Here is a 25,755-nt window from a genome sequence, read left to right as displayed (position 1 = left end):
TTTAAAATATTGCGGGTAGGAGCACCAAAATTATGACTGCTATGATGAGAGTTGATGGTGCTGGGAAAGGGGAGCAGGGTCAGAGGGGGAACTAGTGGCGGTGCTAGGGGGCACCAGACAAAATCTTGCCTAGGGCGTCATTTAGGCTAGGGCCGGCTCTGCACACTGGGCAGCTCAAACGACAAAACTGAGCTGCTTTCAGCTCTAAATTGCCCAGTGTGTATGGGCCTTTACATTTTAATCTGTTTGCTGAGTCAATGTTACACTGTCATAAGTGTAAGGTGAGAAAAAGGTGAGAAAAGCAAAATGTTACTTTCTATATGTGCTTTGCCAGTTTCCCTACATGATTCACAAAAAAATATTTATTCTAATTTGCTGCAAATAGAAACAAATATCTATTGCTAACAAAAAAAAAAAAATTTTTTTTTAAAAATGATTCTCCAAGCTTAACTACAGCAACACTGTAAGCTTTGGCATGCAGATATTCTCTGTTGGCGGACCTAATAGTTTGTTCTCTTCTAAAACAGAACATTCTGCTTTTCGTTTGGAAAGAAACTCTTTTATGTACAACAAGATTCTGTGCGTTTTCGGAAAGTGGCAAGCAATTAAGGCAGATGGGAGAAAAAGTGAAGTATTACACCTGTGGGAACCCAACAAACATCAAAGATCCATCTGACTGATTTTCAGTAACTCTCCCTGATATGGAGGAGCGGTCTCATTGATTGTTTTAGCACTAGCAGTCTCAACCTCTCCTATTTAATCTAATGTGCAGTTCTTACACAGTCAGTATACATCCCACATGGGGCATTCACAGATCAGTACGCCTAGTAAAAGAGGCTGCACACCAGAAAGATGTTACTGCTAAAAGACAGTTTATGAAAAAATGATGACCATCTACATCTAATGTGCAGTGAACATTATACTCTTGAGAAGAGATGCTCGAAAATATTGAACCAGTTCAAAATTCAACCAGTTTTAACTGGTTCTAGAGTTAAACTGTCAGGTAACCCAGATTTGCAGTGTGCTTTTTTTTTTTTTTTTGGCAACTACATATTTTAATCCTAATAAATCATAATACATAGATTATTTAGGAGTGTGACATCCTGAAGTAACTACGCATTATAGTCTGTATACCTTGGCAGATTTTTTTTCTAAGTCATTGTTTTAAAAAGTGCGTTTTTATTGATAATTCTTCAATAAAAAACTACCAGACACTATGCAATAACTGTCAGACAAATAAATATAAAATAGAGAAAAGTAAAGTACCATATACATATATAGGTAACTAAAGGTCCATACACACATTTGCCCAGTATGTATGGATAATCATGAAGGGGAAAATCGATTTAGCGGTTTTCCCTGGGGAGGACGATTTTCTATAGTGGGATGATATGGAAAGCCGTCCGCTCAGTCGCTAATCCGCTGGTAATACCAGCAGATGAGCAGCCAGGCCAGAGATGACGTGGGAGCATGCATCAGCGCTCGCTGCTCATCGCTGCCCCGTATAAAGTCTCCAACCGTGTATGGGCCTTAAGGTCGCTCATCGTTGGGCGTCTGTCTTCATGAATAGATGCTGTGCTTATGCGCACAGTGCCTATTTACCACTGCTCTGCTTAGTAGAGCAGTGAGTTATGGGAAACTCCCAACTGCCCTCCTAAGGCAGAACACTGTGGATCGTGGGAGAGACAGCTACAAAAAAAAGTGACTGTGGCCCAAAAATTGGGACAGTTGAGAGGTATGAATACATGTATGAGTAGCACTTCTAATAGAATACATAGGGCCTAATTCAGACTTAATAACAGGTCAAGTTTGTTCTCAAAATTAGAAAAATCATGTTCACTGCAGGTGGAGCAGATAGAACACGTGCAGAGAAAGTTAAGGGGCCTACACATGGGGAGATGTGCTGAGCATTCTGAGCGCTGTGTGCTGAGCGATCTGTCAGGCTAGTGGCCTCCAACCACTGGGTTCAGCCCAGGCAACGTTTCAGTTACCACTGGGTCTAGCCCAGCCCCTGGATTTCAGCTAACGCTGGGTCCAGTCCAGCTGATGTAGTTACGGTTCTATAATTTGTTAGCATTTTTTGTACAATGGCGGATTCACTGCACCACATCAGAAGAGTAAACTTTTGATAGTGGATGAACAGACATCACCAAATCCTAACCTAAAAATTTTACTGTTGGGCCTAGCCATTGAGTATTACACCCTTAGATTCTATATATTCAAAGGAAATACACACATAATGTGAAATATAACTAATTGATTACTTCTTATATTACTCTATTTCATAGAAGAAGTGGATTATCCAAAACATAACTATATACATATAATATGCTTTACCTAACCAAGCTTAGGAATGGTCATCCACTATATTTATATATTTAGAGTTTCTTATATACCTCAGCAAATTCTTTTTTGCTTTACCAAAAAAAAGTCCTAAAACAAAATGGTTAGTTACAGACAGTCAAAGCTGAAGGAAGGCCCTGCTTACAAGTTTACACCACATCACCATCGATTTTTTTAAAATTGAGTTTAGTTTTAAACCATCAAATAAAACAACCGATGTTCACTGGTTGCACATGCGCAGACCGCAGCCGCTGCCTGCTAGAGGACTATCAGAGAGCAGACATCGATAGTTTGCTAAACATTGATGGTAAATGACCCTATCCAGTATGACAGAATCCCTGTCCATAATCAGATAATACATATTTTATAACACTATAAATATAAACACAACATTTTCTGAACACAAAACTGCAATTATCATACAGGGGACTATGTAAAAACCAGACCCGGACTAAACCCTGGACCGGACACCAAAATCTGCAGTCCACCCCCAGACAGGACACCCCCGGACCGGACACTACCAGCTCCGGACTGCAGATTTTGGTGTCCAGTCCGGGGGTCTTGTCCTGGTCCCGTTTTTACCCATACCCCAACATCCAGATAGTTATTTAAATACTGAAATGCAATTCTCAAGGGCCTGCATTGTCACGCTCATACACTTAAACATGAGTTTGTCCCTAATCATTTAGAATTTCTTACACCATTAGATGCATCCTTTGGCAAATACAGTGTTAATGATGACAGCTTGGAGCTCGGAGATCCCAAGTCATTTATGTAAACATCTGACTCACGTACCTGCAGCCTGTTCTCTATGTTAGAAACTATGATATTTTCTTATCTGCGCAGTGCAGAGAGGAATCAGCCCAAACACACACACACCCACGCACTGGCTGATAGGCACAGAGCCCAAACAGTCACCCACACGCATCCTGGTGAAGCCTGACTGATACACAGACCCTAATACACACACGGTAATGTGTAGAAGCGGGTGTCCTCAGAGATAGCAGAGGAAGAGGTCAGATGACTGCTAGAAGTCATTATTAATAGGTGGTTAAACTTAGTGAACTGAAGCTGGAACACTGAGCTAGCGCAATCTTCAACTGATATAAACAATTCATAGTAACATGTTCTATTAGATTTATATATTAACTGTTTCTTATATAGCGCACACATATTCCGCAGGGCTTTACAGAGAATATTTGAACATTCACATCAGTCCCTGCCCCAGTGGAGCTTACAATCTATATTTCCTACGACATGTACACACACACACACACACAGACATTTTAGGTTAAATTTGTTGGAAGCCAATTAACCTACAAGTATATTTTCGGATTGCGAGAGGAAACCGGGTGTGCCCGGAGGAAACCCACGCAGGTACGGGGAGAATATACAAACTCTGCACAGTTAGGTAATTTGTTGGGAGCCAATGATCCTACAGTATATTTTCGGACTGTGGGAAGAAACCGGAGTGCCCGGAGGAAACCCACGCAAGTACTGGGAGAATATACAAACTGCCAGGGCAGGACTGGCCAACTGGCACTTCTGGCAAATGCCAAAAGGGCCGATGGCCTTGTGGGCTGATTTTGTGCAGCCATTTGTTCAGGCTTTAGTGATTACAGCACCGGCTCCTGTGCTGATCGCCGGGCGGCCACGTCATTTGAATATTTACATCATGATGCAGCAGCGTCATGACGCGACCGCCAGGCATTTGATACGTCCCCTTCAGTCTGAGCAACGCGCGTGGGGGAAGCTGAGAGGCTGGCGCTGGGGATTGCTGTGCTTAAAGCCGCTGCTGTTGTGTATGAGAGGAGGGGACGGGGTACCCTGTGTGCCTACACACTGCCGACGGCTGGTGGTGGGCGGGAATATGGCTCTGTGGTCCTGGAGGGGCTCAGGGTGCTGCTTCTGATAGCCGGCAGGCTGCCTCTGCTGTGTACTGACATTGCCTGACTCCTGCCATCTACAAATATGTATGTATTATTATAAGGGCAGGGGCGCAGAAATTTAATTAGCGGACAAGGGGCTGTTAATATTAAGGTGCACTACTTGGGGGAATTATGTGTAAGGGACATTACTGGGGGCATTATATATATGGACAATACTTGTGTGGCATAATGTGTAATGGGCATTACGTTGTGTGGCATAATATGTAATTTGCAATACAGTGTGCGGCAATGTGTAATGGGCATTCTGGTGTGTTCCATAATGTATAATGCCTCCTTTTTATGATGCCATGCCCCCTTTTCTTCGCCGTGCAAGGGTCAAGCCTGCTACAGGTGGGCCTGTGTGCTCAAAATGCCAGGGCCGATTCTGATCCCAGTCCGGCTCTGCAAACTCCGCACAGTTAGAGCCATGGTGGGAATAAAACTCAGACCACAGTGCTGTAAGGCAGTAATGCTAACCTATACACCGTCTGTACTACCCTATTCGATTAGATCAATTTTAAAAATGATAAAATATATATATATGATGACAATAAGAAGTTGTGAATGGAAGGTCCAGATAACAAATGTAAAATCAGAAATGCATCACAATACATAGAAGAATAATTGAAAATCACTATGTGGGAGTATAGCAATCAGGCTGGTCATCACCACACTCTGGGCCTAATTCTGATTGGATTGCAAAGCACATTTTTTCTCTAATGGACAAACCATGTTGCAGTGCAGGTGGGGCAATAATAATGAGTTCCTCTTTTCTGTCTTATTTATTCAATTCCTTGCTGATCGCACAGCAGCTCAAGCGTAATATGGGCAGGGAAGGGTTAGTGCTCTCTTACACTGCAGCCCCGGGTTCATTAATAATATAAGGAGGAGAGCTTGGCTGGAATCCTCCCAACAACTGACACAAGGGCTTTCTCATGAGAGCGTCACAGCTAGTTACACCAACATGGAAGACGGCCACGTACCATCTGGGCATAAAAGCACGTGCCCCAGTAGCTGTCTGTGATCTAGCTACTGATAGTGGGTTCTAATAGCCTTATACATTATGGACATATGCATCTGCTTCAGAGAATGTTACTGGTCACACTCCAAACTCTCGCTGCAGGTACATTTTATTAATATTGTGCATAAAGGAATTTTTTCCTGGCATCATCTTCTTTAGTAACCCGTGGGCCTGATTTAGAACTATGCAGTATGTGTGACTGAAAAAAACACGTTTTGCATGTATTATGTCGGACTGAGCATACACAAAATGTACTGTACATCTGAAGTTTGCATTACATAATCTCTCTCTCTCTTTCTCTCTCTCTCTCATATATATATATATATATATATATATATATATATATATATATATATATATATATATATATATATATATATATATATATATAAGGCTAACTATTCCTCACCTTTATGAGGTGAAGTACCGGTAGTGACCACTAGAGGCCACTCACCCGACCAAATTATTCCTCAACAGAAAGTCAAAGCAAATTGATCTGTTTCAAACTTGCTTGATATTGAAAGATGGAGCTAAGAAGACAGAGGAGCATATAGGAGGGGCTAAGCCGTCATTTTGATGGATTTTAACTAGTATCTTATATTTGCATCCCCTTACACTTGGAGAGGAAGACTGATGATGTTCATGTGTAAGTACAGTAAGGATGCGAAAGCCCCTTTGAGATGTGCCTCGTTCTGATTTACATGCATTTGACTTTGTACACATTGAAAAAGTCAAATTGGATGCAAAGATCTAATGCCAAATCTAATGGAAAATCGAATCGGCCATTGAATCTAAAGCAAATTGAAGCGTGTGTACACACTTTAGCCATAACTGGAGCCTAACCCTAATCTAAACCTAATTACAGCCTAATCCCAAACTAACACTAGCCCTAATTGCAGCATACACATAATATAACCCTAACCATAATTCCAACCTAACCCTAATCCTAATTTAACCCTAACTGCAGCCTAACCCTAATTGCAGCCTAATCTAAACCCTAAAATTATATACTGACATTCTGGCTGTCAACATTCACAATGGACACATGTCAAGGTCAACTACCTACATTTTGAAATACTGACTGCATACCCAAATGCAGCATCTTTACATTCCTCTTTAGATAAATTCCATTATCCGCACTGATCATGCTCCTGATCTGCTCCTGGCTGGGGTGCAAAAACTATTTTTAATTTTAGTTTTTTAAAAGGACATGTGGGCCCATCCCCTTCCATTAGGAAACCCCCCTCATCTCATGGACCCAGTTACACTGTCTACTGTCATGATAGGACGGAGCACAGTAGTTCAAATAACACATACAGAACAACCCATTAAATAAAATGATGAGGATAATTGATCAGCTAAATGCATCATCCTTCAGTAAAGGCTGCTCAATTTCCAGAAAACAAAAAATGATAATTTGTCAAACTATACTTAAGCCGTATACACACTAGGTGATGGCAGGTGGCCGACTTGAGTGTACACACTGAAGGACATCGGTAAACGATATCGTTCAGTGGCGTCACTGATCATGCGGGTCGTTTGGCTACAGTATATAGCCAAATTGACCTGCATGTTAAGCAAATGTAATTGGGATAAGGGGATGCAGTTACAATCCCGGCGGTCGGGATCCCGGCGTTCAGAATCCCGACCGCCGAAATGCCGACACATTCTCCCTCCGTGGGTGTCCACGACACCGCTGAAGGGTAAATAAATTAGTGTGCCGAGCGTGGCGAGTCCCCCCCTTGTCGGCATTTAGGCTGTCGGGATTCCGGCGTCGGGATTCTGAACGCCGGGATCCCGACCGCCGGGATTCAATACTGAATCCGGGATAAGCTGCGCCCGGCAGAGAATGATGGAAAGTTTTGACTATTGGTGGAATTAGTCTGCACAAGATAATACACAGTTTATGAATTTAATAATCCACATTTATTATATATAATAATATAACAAATAAAATCCAACATATATTAAATAACACTTGAAAGTAAAATTAAAACTGAGCGTGGACCTTTGATAAAAAAGTCAGACATTTCCAAAATTAAATAAAAGGGTAACAAGGGAATATTATTGATTGAATAGTCACAGTGTGAAGAATGATAGTCACAGCACTCGTTTTAACATGCTGGTACTGTATAACCCATCCTCCCAATTCAGCACACGAGAGGGGTTGTTAACTCCTGAGATATGGAGTATATGCGATAGACGATATTTTAAAAGATATTGCTGAAAACTCCCTTTCTGGGCGATATTTGTTACAATGGCCCTTATTCTGGTTGGTGCGGATATTCCCGCTTGCGTACGGGCCGCCGATGTTTATCTTCTGCGCATGTGCAGAGGTCACTCTGCGCATGTGCAGGCGATTTCGCCGCAAGGATTCTCTATACGCCGCACAGGGGGCGTAGAGGGGCGTGAGGGGCTACTTATCCTCATTACCCTATGCATACGCCCCACGTTTCATGGGCGTTCCCATGCAAACGCGGGGCGTATGCATGGTAATGAGGCCGTGACGCGTTGGTACGGGGCGGGCATCTGACATCGCCGGATGTCAGCTGCCCGCCCCCATACAAGATTTCACACGGACAAGTGTCCGTGTGGTCTTGTGTTGCGGGACCTGGTGGAGCGTGCGGCCCTGCATTCGATGTTCGGCGACCATCGAATGCAGGGGCTGCTCCCACCATGGAGGAGGCGTATCCCCGTCCAATTTCATGCGGATCGCCACATATCCGCGTACGGACGGCCGTGGCGATCCGTATGGAAGGCGGGGATTCGCCTGGTGCGTTGGAGCCGCATATGCGGCTCCGGCCGCACCAACCAGAATAAGGGCCAATATTGGGTACTTATGTAATATCTGGGCTCCCGGTTTTCTTATGAGACCGTGTCCCCTCGCCACGCTTCGGGCATGGTGGCTCGCTGCGCTCGCCACACTATATAAAATCAACTCCATGCGTAGTTGGATAGTAGGGGTATGAAAAAATGGGGTGCATTTAACATGGGAGTCCAGATAATACATAAGTACCCAATATTGACACTAGTGTATATGGGGCTGTGCTGCAGAGGGGCTTTATCCTGTGCTGTAGAGGGGCTTTATCCTGTGCTGCAGAGGGGCTTTATCCTGTGCTGCAGAGGGGCTTTATCCTGTGCTACAGAGGGGCTTTATCCTGTGCTGCAGAGGGGCTTTATCATGTGCTGCAGAGGGGCTTTATCCTGTGCTGCAGAGGGGCTTTATCCTGTGCTACAGAGGGGCTTTAACCTGTGCTGCAGAAGGGCTTTATCCTGTGCTGCAGAGGGGCTTTATCCTGTGCTGCAGAGGGGCTTTATCCTGTGCTACAGAGGGGCTTTAACCTGTGCTGCAGAAGGGCTTTATCCTGTGCTGCAGAGGGTCTTTATCCTGTGCTACAGAGGGACTTTATCCTGTCCTGCAGAGGGGCTTTATCCTGTGCTGCAGAGGGGCTTTATCATGTGCTACAAAGGGGCTTTATCCTGTTCTGCAGAGGGGCTTTAAGAGAGGAGGATTGTGCAGGTTACAAATGGGCCCCACCATCTCCTGTTCTGCAGAGACTGTGGCATTGTGTTAGAGTCTACTGTGCATGCACAGGTCTCTGAGAACATGGCGTCTGTGCCACAGTCCCTGAGGACACCTCTATTACACATGTGTGAATCACCAAAAATGGTGGCAACGGACGTTCTTTATGAGTGGTATTTGCGCTGCACAGCCGGCGTCAGAAGTCGGAGGTGAGTAACGTTAAATGGGTGCAGGGAGTGCAGTGTTTTGGTCCCCCTTGCACCCATTATAGATACATCAGTGCTGTGTGCAGTATCATGTAACTTATGACCCTGTTTAATATTATACTGCCGAGTTCGCATTTGCTCGGGAAGATGGCTGTTTTTCTAAGGCAGCTTTATTTTGTCTGAATGCAGAAAAGGGAGATTAGCACATTCTTCTGTAAAACCAGATTTCATTTCTGCGTGTAAGATCTTCAAATTTGTAGCAAGGCATGCAGGCAGCGCAAGCTGGAGGCAGTGTCTGAATTGCATGGTGTCACATTATATTGTTTACTACATTATACGCAACATCACATACCTGACTAGCTTCTGTTTCCTATTCACAATACGCTAAGTTATTCTGGAGGGTAACATAGAGTAAAGTCATCTCCATGACAAGCCTAGTAGCGACAGATCCATAGACAGCGTTCATTATGCATATAAATTCATTTTCCTGGAAACTATTCAGAAAATAGTCAATCAGATAACCATTATTTATAATCTCTGTGACAGATTACCTTGAAAAATACAGCACACAACTATTTCTCGCACTGTGGACCTTATTCTAATCCATACGCTCCCCTGTGCGTTTAGACAGGGGAGAGCAATGGTTTGCGACACATGTATATGTATGACCCCATGAGGGTCAGCGTTTTCACTGGTTTGTTTCCATTGGCGCAGCCCCTTGACGCTGCCCCCCCTCCACCCACTGCTAGGTGCGAACGGGATGGCGACTAATCCTACATATCCATACACATACTTGCTGGTGAAGCAGGGGTGGGCAGCTGACATACAGGGAGCCCACAAATCAAAGACAGGAGAGAGGTGTCTTAGATCTGTGAGCACTTGCCAAATCATTCGATGGTGTCCCTGAGTTTTGATACATACCCATCAATTGCCGTAATATGTGGCGATCACCTGCTCATCAGGGAAAAATGGCACATTAGCCTCAAAAGGACACAGTGACCCATGCTCTTGTACTGTATGGAAAGTCAACTGTTGTGTAACAGTGCAGTTATCTGTGTAAAATCCACATGTCTGTTGACCATACTTGACTACAAGAATCAGGGACATTACAAGAGGATACGCCGTGTAAAGGGGTAAGTCTCACTCTGATTAAAGGACTAGCTCCACGTATTTATTTATTTACAGTTTCCACTTGTTCTTCACAATTGGAATCAACAGTTATAAGACAAACTGGGTAATGACAGACAGACATAGAGGTAGGTAAGCCCTGCTCGCATGCTTACAATCTACAGGGAAATGGGTGTGACTATGCATAAATGCTTGTTGTTGCAAGATAGTTTAATATAACATTAGTAATATTTTGGTAACTTTGCAAGTATTGATACTAACACTGCTGCCTGCAATACTGTATGTAGGGTTACTTGTTTGCAACTATATATTTGCTGTCATATTTATGTTTTCTCCCTCAGCACAATATTCATGATTGATGTCTATGCCAGTGGTTCCCAAACTGTTTTGAGTCATGGCACTCTAGAGTATCAGATTTTTTTCATGGCACCCCTAGGTCAAAAACTACGTATTGACATACTTATAAAAAAAAAATTAATAGATTGTGTTTATATGTCATCCTCTGATTTAATTAATTAGTGAGGGACAAGATTCACTTCTGTTTGTCCACATATTTTATGATTGGCAGCCACAAGCACTGGTTTTGCCTATTTACTTTGACCATAATTAATTTGAATTGGTTCTTGACCACCCAACGAGACACCTTTGCAAGTGTACGGAAGCACCCCAGGGTGTCATGGCACACAGTTTGGGAACCAATGGACTATGCAATAAATTGCAATTTGACCTTGTGTGAATACATCTCTAAGTATATAAGTATGTATTAAATGTTATTTTATTGTGAACACTGGACTGTCTGCAACTTCTAGCCACTACCTATATTTATTGGATGTGCTGTTTTCTATACCATTATAGCATTAGCCAGATCAGTATGGATAACAGATACTCTAATTAAACAAATGAGTCTAACTAAAAAAAGACTACTAGCAAAATGTCTTATCCTTACAGCTAACAGCAGCAGCAACACGCTATGGGTTAGTGCACACCAGCAAGATAAGATAGACCCTGTATGATCATTGTTCTGCTGTCTGTTTCTCCTACCCCAAGAGAGGATAATGAGAGTCGTCAGCAGAGACTCCTAACCTGAGCAGCTACAGCAAGTGATTACAGCAAATTTGCAAGGAAATTACTTAGTGGTACCCCTGGCAGAATCTGAAGAATCTGAGATTAGGAGGTCAATGCCGGGCAGCAGGAGAATTATGATTGAAACAGAAGCCTACTGCCGGATGTGGGAGGGTAGGAAACTATACCATAGACATCACACAACACCTTTGTCTTGTTTTATTTATTCCATGCAAGCAGAAGGAAATCTATGAAATAGGATGGCCATCAACCATCGATGATTTGAACTCACCAATTGTTTATGGCCGATGTTGAATACTTTTGCCATCAATGGGGGAGAACCAGCTGGTTGCCCTCCATCGATGGCACAGCAAACCCGAGGTATTGGCTTTTATTTTGTTTTCCAGGTTTTTTTTGGTCAGTGTCCCGCGGTGGGGGAGGTTGGCAGTTGGGAGTCTCCCCTGTCACCAGCGTCTATTCCTGCAGCCAGAGAGGCTGGGGGCCTGGCAAGCAGCTCACAGAGCCGCTGGCCAGACCCCCACGGCAGCAAAAATGGGGGCATGGCCTAGTGGGAGCGTCACGAGTATAGCCCATGCCCACACATTTTCAGGCAACCACTTTCTCCCTCTTTCCTTCACTCCAATGTTGGAAGGTACGTCTTTGGTGCTATTCTAAGGAAGTAGGTAGTAAATTTCCCCATTAATGCAGTTATCCCTGGCTGCTGCAATCTAATGCTAGAAGTATCTACAAAGGGCCAAGAGATGTAATTTATTATTTATTTATTGACAGCTTCTTATATAGAACACACATATTCCGCAGCGCTTTACAGAAAATATTTGAACATTCACATCAGTCCCTGCCCCAGTGGAGCTTACAATCTATATTCCCTACCACATGTACACGCACACAAAGACATTCTAGGGTTAATTTTGTTGACAGCCAATTAACCTACCAGTATATTTTTGGATTTTGGAAGGAAACCGGAGTACCCGGAGTAAACTTACGTAAGTATGGGGAGAATATACAAACTCCACACAGTTAAGGTCATGGTGGCAACTGAACCCATGACCTCAGTGTTATGAGGCAGTAATGCTAACCATTACACTGTACACCTAGTAATTAGAATTAGAGACAAGTGTGTGCTTGATCTAGCTGGAATTATGGTTGATATTAAACTTGTGTATTCATATTGATAAAATATGAATATTATTTCACAAAAATCCATTTCCATTACTAAAATTGCAATTAATTTGTGATGTGTCCAAACTGTTCTTGCACTGGAATTACATATAGTGTGCTTTAGAAATGACTGCTGTGAGAACTGATATAAGTATACAAATTTGTTAAGCGGCTTGGCTATTTTCTGTGTTTGTTTCCCACAAGATTTAAAACGGCAATAACATTAAATGTTAGTAAATCCATCATTATGTGTAATCTTTTGTCTTTGGTCTTTATTATTCGCCAGAACATTATTGGAGCAGATGACTCAGCATGAGATTAATAATACATTGTGAATAGCGATGAAAATATGTAAATTGCAAATGCTCTTAAGTAGTTTTAAAGTTTTCTTTACCTTAGACAGTTTTATTAAATATGATGGTCCTATATCATGTCTTTCCATATTACTTTGTTTACAAGGCTGTTCATTTTCCACAGTCCCTAAACCTGTACATCGCTGCTACATTTACCACTATTTTGACCCTGAGTATTTTACCAGTATTTGGAACCAAATCGCATGTGTATGACATCCGATCCAAAGTGTGCTCCCGTGCGCATTGGATTGCAGGTTGAGCGGGCTGCACATAAGATAAGTCGTATGTATCGCATCTGATACGGTCCGTAGATGTGTGCCAGTGGTGCTGCACTGCTGGCACACACCTATCTGCGTCGGAAACGCCAGGCAGGAGAAGCGTTCTCCCCGCTCTGCCTTCTCTGCAAACGGTGGACAGCAGGCAGAAGATTTTTAAAAAAAAACATACAAAAGAATGGCGGCCATGAGATCTCTCACCCAATGAGCAGCCGCCCAATCTTTTGAATAGTTTTTTTAAATTCTTCTGCCCCCCACCTGCAGCTCCCCGGGAGTTTATGCACGATAAATCGCATGCGCGTAAGTGAGCCCTCCAGGGAAACTGCCGGTGGAGCTCGGGGAAATTGGGTCCACCTTTAGGGTTTTTCCCACAATTACTACATCATGCAGTTTAAGGGACAGAGAGGAGCTGCTGCACATGCCCAGTGGTAGCCAATATTTCTACCAAGTTTGCTGTGTGTGTGGATCTCAGTCCTGAATCATTGCTCTGGACCAGAGAGTATCTACCTAGAATAAAACCTGGAGCCTTATCATGAGGTGGGAAAATGTGTTATTAAAAATTTCAGTACTGGTTTAGTTATATTTGTGTATTTATTATTGTTTGTTTAACCTTTCCTGACTACTTATTTATATTATTTAAATGTTTGATACAGAGTACTGTATACTATAGACAGGCCAGTAGAGAGCCTGGCCCAGGTAATTTCCTGGTGGTCTGGCCTAATCACAGGAGGTGTGGTCACACACCCTTAAAATAATATACAGAGAAAAAAGTACTTTAAGTGCCTTCCTGTCCATACAGAAGCATTTGCTGGGTTGAGGAGGAGGGCCGAGGCAGCTTCTGCTTTTAGGTAATGGGGGGGGGGGATCAGGGCCCCACCATCAGAGCTTGGTCCGTATACTCAGTACCCCCTCCCTCTTGGCACCCCTAACTATAGACCATCCATAGTGATAAAAATGAATTATGTATTCCACACAGTATCCAGAGAATAAAAAGATCAATGTTTACATTAATGTCCAGGGTCGTTACTAGGTTCCTCCTCTGCTCCCTCAGACTCCCGCACTTGCTCTAATGTTCCACAGAATGGAGGATTGTGGACTGCATTTGGAAACTCCCTCAAGAAATCCTGCGTTTGCCAAAGCAGCAATGGATTACACAGAGAATGAAATGGAAAGCAATACACCCTGCCAGTCAAATTCTAGTTTACGTTCTTTTTAGATGCTCAAGAAGCATAGTCTGAAGTTCCAGTGTCATTCTCTTTGACATCATTTTTAAAGCAAGAGTGAGCATCGAGTTTCTGAGCGATATGTTCAATCCCAGCTATAGACAGAGAATTAGGATCTTTTGAATTTTTGCTACTAAAATGTCTAGACATACTGTGTAATTGATATTCCCTGAGGGTTTTCCTGCTGTGTTCCAAAAACTCTACTCTAGGCTTCTTGTAGTGCGACCTACATATTGAAAATCACAATTGCAGTTTAATACATATGTAAATGCTCATTTACAATTAATATGACATCAAATAAAATATAGAGTCATTAATAATCGGTATAAATGTTGCAACTGTATTCCAAATATATTTGCATATGTAACATATTTTATGCCGTGCACTGATACTATTTGTTAGTCCCCATTCCCTAACTGGAATATAATCAGAATTTGCTTATCTCTGGAAAACTCATTTTTATTATCAGTAATTATGATCTTAAATGTAGCAAATATTAATTAACGTCTCTATCCCATTTAGAACAAAGCACAATCATTAAATGCTTCAAATTTTGCTCTTCTAACTGATTAACCCTTCTCACAAGGGGCCAGATGTACTAAGCTTCAAAAGTGATAAAATGGAGAGTGATAAACAACCAGCCAATCAGCTCCTACCTGCCATGTCCCATGTGTTTGAAAAATGTCAGGCAAGAGCTGATTGGCTGGCTGTTTATCACTCGCCCATTTATCACTTGTGAAGCTTAGTGCATCTGATATGGTTAATCATCAATTTCGATTTAAATCAAATATATCTTTAACTGCATTCCATGGGCCAAATATAATAGGGTTAAATTTTTTCTCACTTCAAAAATCGCATCCACATGTTTCTTTAGTGAAAACATATATCAACTGCAACATGTTGCAGCTGCTGCAGGCCCAAAAGGATCAACATTACTAGGGAAGTGGGTGGGTTATGGAGATAGCTATGTTGACCTGGAAGTCTGTGAGGATTTCTAGAATAAGTAATGTAAGAGCAAATATGAAGAAACATCCTGGTGCACAGAATGGCACGCAGCTTCACAAACAAGAAGAGCCATCTGCCCATCCACATTCTTCTTATTTATAAATCATTCCTTTTTGTATTTCTGTTGTTAACCATTATACACAGTACTCTGCATGTACGCTGAGAGGGAGATGTAGGAAGGTGGTAAGCAATTAATGCCATGTTTCGTAAATATATTTGTAAATGGGGTCTCTCCCAAATTGTTTTGCGGAAACTTTATCAACAGTGCAACATTGGTATCAATTTTCCAGGGAAACTACATACAAGAATACCTCTTTAGCCCAGTGCTTTGAGGGAGACATGGATTTGCTGTGCTTCCTACATCAACATGACCAGGAATTAGGAAATACCTGATGCTGTGAAAGCTGGTCTGCTTTTTTGGACAATAAGGAAATTATGGCATTTTCTCCACCATAAAGTTCGTCTAATTGCCAAAATTCCTTCCATCTAGCTTTGATCTACAACCCAAACTTTCTGGACTAGCTGGTGTATACAACATTCCATCATCAGTCTACAACAAGTGGGGCGTACACACAGGGCAACGGTAGCAGTGTGCTGAGTGATCTAGTTATGCACAGATTTATTTATTTACAGTTTCTTGTGAAGCACAGATTGCTCAGCATACAGCGCTGCACCAGAAATGTGTGCTGAGCGACCTGTCACTGCCCGTGTTTTCAATAAAGAGAACACAAGCGATGACTAGATTTATACTGCATGCAGTAAAAAATCTAGTCAGATGATAGCGTGGTGCTGGACCGCGCATCACCGTCGCCGGCGGACCTACACCCACAACGATTTGTGCTTTTGTTTTAAGCTATCTAATCAGAGTAGGCTGTGTGTAAGCCCCAAAACACTCCTTGGTCTACTCAGAGGTATCCTCTAAATTTGCTATGGTCAGCCCATATACGCAGCCCAAATGCGGTATAAACCCCATGATCAGGGTTTTACTACATTTTGTATGCAGTGAAGCCATTCTGTCAAGGCAACGGTGCGGAGGGAATCACCGGCATTTGTTGGCGATACCCTATAGAAGCCTATGGGCTTCTCTCCACAGCGCTGTCAGTGGGATCCACCACGGATCATTCCCAGCTTGCCCGGCGATTGGTATGAATGTGGAAGCCGGCGTAGAGGGGCGACGGATGCTAGAAGATCTCACCCCATGTCTCTTCAACATAGACCTATTCCTGCCACCACGTCGTCTATTACTCTATTATTATTAGTAAGGGCTGTGACCATCAGGGTGTCAGCAGTAAAGCCCAGAACTGCTGTCACGTTTCGAGAAGCACCAGCTGGAGTGTAACGGAGGCTGGATGCTTTGATATAAGGTTGTTGCATTAACGAGAAACCTCCCACTTTTTAAGATCACAGTCTCGCCATCTTGGAGCCGGCTCACGCTACCAATTGAACCCAACTACAGCCAGCCTACTACATCTCCCACCGTTCAACACTGCCTACGGCTTCCCACTCCAGCCGGCAGCCTATCGGAGCCCCCCTCTCCAGCGGACGTCACTAAGCCTTCGCTCCAGGTTGAGCCCTCGACACTTCCGGGTTCCCCGTCAGAGCTACAGACACAGCATCACCATGTGCACCGGGTTGAGCAACATTCACCATCGTGCTCCCCGGCCCCTCCGGCTATCCATCTCAAGGAGGGTGAGCATATTATCCAGGACAAAAGTGCGTCTCCTGAACTATTCCATCTGCGCTACATACGCTAAAAAGGTGCTACGCTACTTGTCCTCTGTGCATATTCTATCTGCCTCTATCCATCGGCATTGGCTGGTGTTTCCCGCAACCCTCCCCCCACCATCTAACAGCTTATTTCTACTACTAACAAAACTGGCTGCAATTCTTGTATAATCTTCGCTCCTTGATACTAAGCATCTAAAACACACATTTGTGACCTAAGTGGAGAGCGTTTTCTGCCCTATATCTATTGAGCATGCTTTATCATAACTGTACTTGATTTTAATAATAATATATCTGTGTAAATTTAAAATATATACTTTTTTACTAATTCTTTTTATATGCATAAAATTTTGTTACATTATTACTGAGTGTCTCCGGTTGTCCTTTTGTTCAGCAAAGCTCATAGGCAAAACAATATAGATTCAGCAGCGCAAGTGTAAAACATCTTCCTCTTGACAGAAGGGAGTGAAGCAATGAGATAAAATAAACCTTATTTAATGAAGATACTGCGATACAGGTTATGAATAAGGGTTGGGATCATTTGGTCTATTGCATTATGGTCGAAAGTCATTAGGTCGAATCCATTAGGTCGACATGCTAAAAGGTCGACATGACTCTAGGTCGACATGGGAAAAGGTCGACATGATTCTAGGTCGAAAGGTCATTAGTTCGACAGGTCATTAGTTCGACAAGGTCATTAGTTGGACATTGTCTATGTCGACATTCACAAGGTCGACATGGGGTTTTTCACTGTTTTTTTACCTGAATGTCAACACAGTCGACATGGACACAGTTTAAAGTGCACTGCATCCCCTCGCATCGCTCGCTGCGCTCGCAATGCGTCGGGCACGGTGCCTCGCTACGCTCGGCACACTATTTTATTCTCCCACCACGCCCTAGTGGATGGTAGGGCATGAAATACCGCCTGTCGGCACATGTTGGCTTAAAAAACAGTGAAAAACTCCATGTCGACCTTGTGAATGTCGACATAGACAATGTCGAACTAATGACCTTGTCGAACTAATGACCTGTCGAACTAATGACCTTTCGAACTAGAATCATGTCGACCTTTTCCCATGTCGACCTAGAGTCATGTCGACCTTTTAGCATGTCGACCTAATGGATTTGACCTAATGACTGTCGACCATAATGCAGTAGACCAAATGACCGCATCCCATGAATAATGGCACAATAGTAATACTGTAGTTTGTGAGATGATAATGTCAATAACATACAATATTTTATTTAAGAGATTGATGACGCTTGATAATTGGGAAGAGGTATTGGATGATTGGTTGAAGAATTGGATGATTGAATTAGGGTTGGATGAGTGAATGAAGAATTGGATAATTGGTTGAAGAATTGGATGATTGGATTAGGGTTAGATGATAGAATGAAGAATTGGAAGATTGGACGAAGATTGGATGATTGGATGAGGATTGGATGATTGGATGAAGATTGGATGATTGGATGAAGATTGGATGATTGGATGAGGATTGGAAGAAATGAATAAGGATTGGGTGGTGTAGTCCAAATTATCTTGCTGAGTAGGATCGTGGCTGCAGAACCAGTATTGATCACGGAGAATGACCGTCAGGAGTAAGGCCTGGTACACACCAGAACGATTAGGGCACGATTAGGGCAAATTTCGACGGTTGTAACGACGGTTGTGCCTGAATTGGTGCACAATCGTTTGTATTTTACTCACGATCCTGGTCGTTTGCGATTGGATGCGCGCTCCCGGCACGTCGTATGTCGCATTGGAGATTTTGCCTCCTGCAGCAGAATCAGCCGATCCGACCGCTGATTGTGTGCTGATTTTATGCACATCGTTAGCACATTGTGTGCGCTTACGTCGTCGCGACCATCCATCCGATCCGGGTTGTTTACGCCAGAGATCCAGGACACTCCCACCGCAGCCATATTGGAGCCTCGTGGATGCAGCAGAGATCACACGACGTCTGCTCCAGCGTGCACCGGACTGCAGGTATGTTTCTGTCAGGCCACTGCAGTCCACCCTACCCCCCCGTAAACCCGCTGCCCACCAATGTGTTTTGCGATCAGGCCACTGCAGTCCACCCTACCCCCCGTGTACCCGCTGCCCACCAATGTGTTTTGCAATCAGGCCACTGCAGTCCACCCTACCCCCCCCGTGTACCCGCTGCCCACCAATGTGTTTTGCTATCAGGCCACTGCAGTCCACCCTACCCCCCCGTGTACCCGCTGCCCACCAATGTGTATTGCTATCAGGCCACTGCAGTCCACCCCACCACCCTGTGTACCCGCTGCCCACCAATGTGTATTGCGATCAGGCCACTGCAGTCCACCCTACCCCCCCGTGTACCCGCTGCCCACCAATGTGTATTGCTATCAGGCCACTGCAGTCCACCCCCCCCCCCCCGTGTACCCGCTGCCCACCAATGGCAAAGGCCCCAGATGCATTATGCCACCACAGCCCACTATGCTCCCCTGCGGCCTACCCACTACACAGTATGCCACCACAGGCCACCCCACCCCCCTGCGGCCTACCCACTACCCAAAGCATAATGTTACCATCCAGCTGCCCTTTTGCAGGTGATGTTCTTCCACCCCAGGATTTAAAAAAGTTTTGTAAACAAAATATTATAATAATATTTATTAAAATTTGTTTAATAATTTTGAAACCAAACATGTATTCTTAATAATAATATACAGTGTATTGAAACATATTTACATATACTGTACTGTTTAAATGAAGACAACTTGTTTTGTCAAAAAGTATGTACATAGGTTTTTTCAAAATCTATTCATTTTTTACAGAAATGGCCCAGGCGATTGCCAAGGAACACGAATTTATAGAGGCGTTCCTTGAGAAATATAGGGAGCTGGACTGCCTTTGGAAAACTAAATCGAAGGAGTACAGCAATAAAATTAAAAGAGCTCAAGCGCTTCAGGAGCTGGCCCAATTCAGCAAGAGCTACAATCCCGAGGCTGATGCGGACTGGGTCCGAAAAAAAATACAGAACTTGAGGACCGTGTTCCTTAAAGAACACAAGAAAATTCAATCGTCCAAAAGGTCTGGTGCAGGAACTGCAGATGTATACGAGACGTCTTTATGGTACTACAACCTGCTGACCTTCACGTTGAGCCATGAGGTGCCAAGGTCGGGACTCTACCTAATGGTGGAGAGTGAGGCAGACGATGTGTTTGTGGGCCTGGATGAAAGTTCCCAGCCGTTGTCGGTAAGTACTGGTCCAATGTGTATACACCCCTTCCTTCTTTGTTTGTTTTAGGCTCCTATAGAGCATTCCTTTGCGGTCCCATCATTTTTTAAATGTGGTCTTCCTGCCAGGGGACAGCACCAACGCCATTAAAGTACTCCTTATATTGGTCCCTGACCTGTTTGGCTCTTGCTGTCCCCCGGTACTGCTGGGCCGGCGTCTCCAGGGACACGATTGGTGCAACCTCCCTAGGCTCGTCTGGGTCCTCCTGTGGTGCTGGTCCTGCCGGCCGATGGGCCCTTTCTTTGCGCCGAAGTAGATTGTGCAGGACACAGCACGCCATGACGGCCCAGTCGATTTTATCCAGCCGCAGGTTGATGGCTGTGTGGAAAATGCGGAATCTACTAGCCATAATTCCAAATGCACTTTCCACAAGCCGCCGTGCCCTGGAGAGCCTGTAATTGAAGACCCGTTTGTCGTGGTCAAGACCACGTTTGGCATAGGGCTTCATGATGTGTTCATGAAGCCCAAATGCCTCGTCCGCCACGAAAACAAAGTTCAGCCCATGCTTCGTTTCTTTGACTGTGGGCAAGTGCAGGGTGTTGGAGGCGAGCCTCTGGTAGAACTTTGTGTCCTTCAAAGTTCCACCATCTGAAGCCCGCCCATTCCTGCCGACATCCACAAAGATGAATTCATAGTTCGCATTTACCACAGCCATCAGCACAATACTGAAGTACCCCTTGTAGTTGAAGTAGTAGGAACCACTGTGGGGTGGCTGATTGATGCGGACGTGTTTCCCATCAATGGCTCCTCCACAATTAGGGAAGTTCCACGCCTCGTCGAATTCAGCAGCAATGTTTTGCCACTCCTGCACGGTGTTGGGGAACTGGAACAAAAAAGAAAAGGAGATGTTAACTAATTGTTGTTATTTTCTTTTCAACAGACAACAAGCACAGAGAAAGAGGTTGGCCACACCTCAACCCCTACCCCAACCCCATCGCCAACCCCTGAGCCACCTGCAATTGACTCATCTGGAACAATCTGTGGAGTGCCAGAAACCCCCACCCCGCCACAACTATTCTCAAAAAAGAAAAAACGCAGGACCAAGACAGTCCCTGACCCAGACCCGGATGATGATATACTTATACGAGCAGAGCAGGTGCTGCGTAGGCCCCCTGACCAGTATGACACCTTCGGCAAATACGTGGCTGAGGGCTTGCGGAAGTTGAATCCGGAACAACAGATGGCGTTCGAACGTCTCACTAGCGAACTCCTGTTTAGGGGCCGTCTTGGCCTTCTGACAATTCAAACCAAATTAGTTGGACTTCTCCCATGGCAGGAGACGCCATCTACTAGTAGTGCCGTACCCTCACCAGCACTTGCCTCATTGCCTGAAACCACCCCACCGAGTGCGCAATCCTGTACCCAACCGGCTACACCTCCTCGCTACAGTCACCTGTATACATCATTGTTGAGTGACAGCACGGACCAAGACGAAACACCGGTTTTACAAGATTTATAAGCACATTCCATACAATTATTTCAAAGTTGGCATGGAGTAGTATGGCACACGGTGCTTGTCGTGGAGATAATGGCTATGGTGACCTGTTGCATACCGCAGAACAATGGGGCCGGGACCATTGCATCTGCGGTATGCAACAGGTAATCCTGATGGCCCTTTCATTATCTGCGCTACAAGCACCGTCTGTCATACTGCTCCATACCACAAGGCAATGAGGCATTGGTTTGGTTTTATGTTAATACTTGTTAGGGCACTTTGCCTAGGTTTTATATATTATGTGTGTTTTTGCTATAGGTCCATGCATGGAGCAGTATGGCACATGGTGCATGTTGCGCAGACAAAGAAAGGACCTTCATGCTACTGTGGCGCACAGTGCAGAGCAATGGGGCCGGGACCAATGCTTCTGTACTAGGTGCCATGCATGCATGAGGGTGCTTTCATTGTCTGCGCTACATGTGCAGTCTGCCATACTGCCCCTTAACGCATGGCAATTAGGCATTTCATGTGCCGTCTGCCATACTGCCCCTTAACGCACGGCAATTAGGCATTTCTGTGGTTTTATGTTAATTCTTTTACTTGTTAGGGCACTTTGCCTAGGTTTTATATATTATGTGTGTTTTTGCTATAGGTCCATGCATGGGGCAGTATGGCACATGGTGCATGTTGCGCAGACAAAGAAAGGACCTTCATGATACTGTGGCGCACAGTGCAAAGCAATGGGGCCGGGACCAATGCTTCTGTACTATGTGCCATGCATGCATGAGGGTGCTTTCATTGTCTGCGCTACATGTGCCGTCTGCCATACCGCCCCTTACCGCATTGCAAACTTCATTAACATTTTATAGCAATATTTTAAAAAAACACAAAGCACTTTTTTAAATTATGTGTACTCAATGTGCAGTATGGCACATGGTACATGTGGTGCAGACAAAGGACAGGGCCACGTGGCGCATAGTGCATATCAATGGGGCCGGGACTATTGCATCTGCACTATGCGCCACGTGAGGTGGAGGGGACATGCATTATCTGCGCTACAAGCACCATGTGGCATACTGATCTCTACCTCATGGCAGACCAAAGCCATTACAATTGTTTTTTTTTTGGGGGGGTATTTGCATTACTGTTTTTGCACTTTTTATATTTATACTTGAAAAAATACATTTATAAGTATTTGTGAATCTGACGGTTAAATTATTTAAATAAAAAAAATAATGTTTTCACTACAATTGTGTGCTGCATTTTTCCTTACCTTGCAATACTGATGCTGGTATAATCAGGCCCAAAGCTTGCGGGGAGATGATGGCTCCAAACTTGAGGTCCGCCAGCGATCGTCCTGTTGCCAGAAACCTGAGGGTCACCACCAGCCGGTCCTCAGCAGGGATAGCCATGCGGTACTTGGTATCCTGCTTCTGGATGAGGGGTGTGACAAGACGCAGCAGCTCCTGGAAGGTCTCATCGTCCATGCGAAGAAAATTCCTATAATCCTGGGGATTATTCTCGCGAATCTCCATCAACAGGGGCATATGAGACCGCGCCTGTCGGCCTAGGAGCCACTGCTTGGTCCAGCAGGACCGAGCCTTCCTACGCTGGGCCCTCATCCTCCTCACCCTGAGGACAGCGTAGGAAAGCAGGAATTCTTGCTGGAAAGAATCCATAATGCAAAAATCAGAATGGGAAAAATAAAAGCACACTTTGTAATGCCAGGCAAAAACAAAGCAGACCAAAATAACAATGTGCAGCGTTCAGCAGGTATACACCAAGCCTCACTAGTCACAAAGCAGAAATGAGGTCCTTTAAAATGGCTACTGGTCTTTGTCCCCCCTCTGCTAGCCCAGCCCCTTTAATTACATGTCATAAACGACCATGGCCAGTGCACACACGATGTACAAACGATCCGCACATCCGATGGTCGTACGACCGCCGGGAGCGACGTCGTATCGTATCTACATCGTAATTACATCGTTTGCAAAAGAAACACGATCGTTAGCACATCGTGAGTAGGCCGCGGGAGAGCGCTCCAGGGAAGTGCACGTTAAATCGTTAGCCGATCGTTAGACGATCCTGATCTTTCTGGTGTGTATGGGGCCTAAGGATAAAGATAATACCCCTTTGGGGGGCTAACCTTGTCCAGTCCGTATAGGCGGCAGCAGGTTCCGTGATGGTGAGGTATGCAGTGAGACGATCAGCAGGAAAAGGAATGACTTCACCGGGGCAGGAACTGTAGTGAATGCTACAGACAGCCAGGAGAGCTCAATGATGTGTGTGGATCGACATCATTGTACTGACTGCCGGTCTTGCTCGGCAAGTCAGTATTTCAAGGGTGAACTGCGTGCTGATTGGTTGCTATTTGACAGCACTGAGTGGAGCCGCGCAGCATAGGTAGTTGGATCCCAAAAGGTGGCCGCCGCCAGAGGAGGCGACAGAAACCAGCCGGCGGTGATTGTGCGCGGATGTGCTGCTGCCGGCGTTTCCAGCCAGAAGCCTGACCAGACACAGACCCATCATGGCGGCTCATGTCTCACGCCACCCCGCATGGCACCGGAATACACACCACCACTGTCACCTGATGGTGACAGTGCGAGAGCATGCACACTACCAGCATGGGGCACAGCAGCGGAAGTGAGCGCCAGGGCAGGAGACACGCTGATATAGGTCTTAGGGCTGAGCACAGCATGGGGGGACCGGGTAGCAGCCATGGTGGTCGTTACAACTGCTAGTGGGGGAAACACATCAGATTCTGCGCCTCATTCGATTTGAGTAGCAAGAAACTGTACCACATTTGTTAAATCTCCATGGATTGCTTTTAACCTAATATTCCACTATATAAAAGTTAAAAAATTGTGCTTTAAAGTTATTGCAAACTAATATTTTTCACTGCTTTGCAAAATTTGGAATTAATACTATACAGCAATGACACAAAAATAATGGTAAATGTAAATGCTGGAGAGGACACTGCATGTTACAATATATAACCGTGGGTCATAATTTCTATACATCAGCCTGAGACTGACCACGCGAAGTTTAGCTGGTCTAACCTCTATTATCAGTAATTAAGTGTATCACAGGTTAACAACTGCTTCTGTAGCTCTCGGGTGGCTCTGTCACATTTGAATTGGAAAATAATAATTTTAGTTCTGGTCCCGGAAGATTAGGATGCATCACAGACCTTCATCACTGAGCCATTACCATAACCAGTACAAGTACACGTTTCAATTGTCAATGCAAATTTAGCAAATCATACAACAGCACAAACACCATGTCTGCCATATGCAAATGTGTAATAATTGTGCAATCAGATACTTTTTAACAGTAATCTCTGCATTCTTCTTCAAGTATAGCTGCCTGAACATTAAATCAGGCTTGCCTTGCCACTGGCAAGTTGCCAGCCTGTGAGATCTCCCTTACAAGGGATCTCCTAGTGGAGGCCCGTGGTAAGTGCAGGGGGTGCAGTTACGATTCATCCGATAATAGATCCCCACTTACTCTGGCATAACGCGGAGAGGAAGTGAGTGGGGTCTAAAGCTGGCTATTGCCGACGGTTCGGCGACCATCAAATGATTTCTCTCCCCTTCTGAAATAAAGGTCAGTCTAAATTTACTTTACTTTCCGTCGGTGTCCGACGAAGAGGGGGCGGGCACTGAGGTCATGTGATGTCAGCCGCCCACCCCCAGCAGGCATTGACCCTCTCCGGTTGCTAGGGGAATGCCTAGCATTTTCATGGGGATGCCCATGCGTACAGCGGCCCTGCACATGTGCAGAGCTGCACCATCGGACCCCGGCACGAATACATCGGGGACTCATTCAGGGCGGGATGCTCTAACGTTTTTCGCCTCCCCCCCCTCTGCTGGGAACTGCATTCTTAATAATCGCAAATGCTCTAACATATGCGATTATTAGCACAAGGGACAGCTCTTGCGATAAGAGCTGTCCCTCGTGAAGCGGCTCCGGCACTGGACTTCTTGGTCTGAGACCCGGTAGACCGTCTGCCCATGCGCAGAGCGATGGGGGGCGACTGGAAGGGATCCGCAATGGATCTCTCACAGTGTTGCGGTAAGAAGCCCA

At 44.7% G+C, this 25,755-nt stretch overlaps 2 protein-coding genes across 2 annotated transcripts in view; one reads left to right on the top strand and one right to left on the bottom strand.

Annotated features, from left to right (window-relative positions):
* LRRC75A (leucine rich repeat containing 75A) overlaps positions 1-25,755 on the bottom strand; it is a 277,225-nt gene that overhangs the window by 130,707 nt on the left and 120,763 nt on the right. The gene's annotated exons all lie outside the window — the stretch shown is intronic.
* On the top strand, positions 19,719-22,033 carry LOC146059768 (uncharacterized). Its single transcript, XM_083172269.1, has 2 exons — positions 19,719-20,192; positions 21,115-22,033. Exons 1-2 carry the CDS (start codon positions 19,731-19,733, stop codon positions 21,691-21,693), a joined length of 1,041 nt encoding a protein of 346 aa, XP_083028395.1. The 5' UTR covers positions 19,719-19,730; the 3' UTR covers positions 21,694-22,033.

This window comes from Crinia signifera, chromosome 2 (assembly GCF_055691185.1).
Source record: "Crinia signifera chromosome 2, ASM5569118v1, whole genome shotgun sequence".
Taxonomy (NCBI): domain Eukaryota; kingdom Metazoa; phylum Chordata; class Amphibia; order Anura; family Myobatrachidae; genus Crinia; species Crinia signifera.
This window is presented reverse-complemented; position numbering and strand designations above follow the sequence as displayed.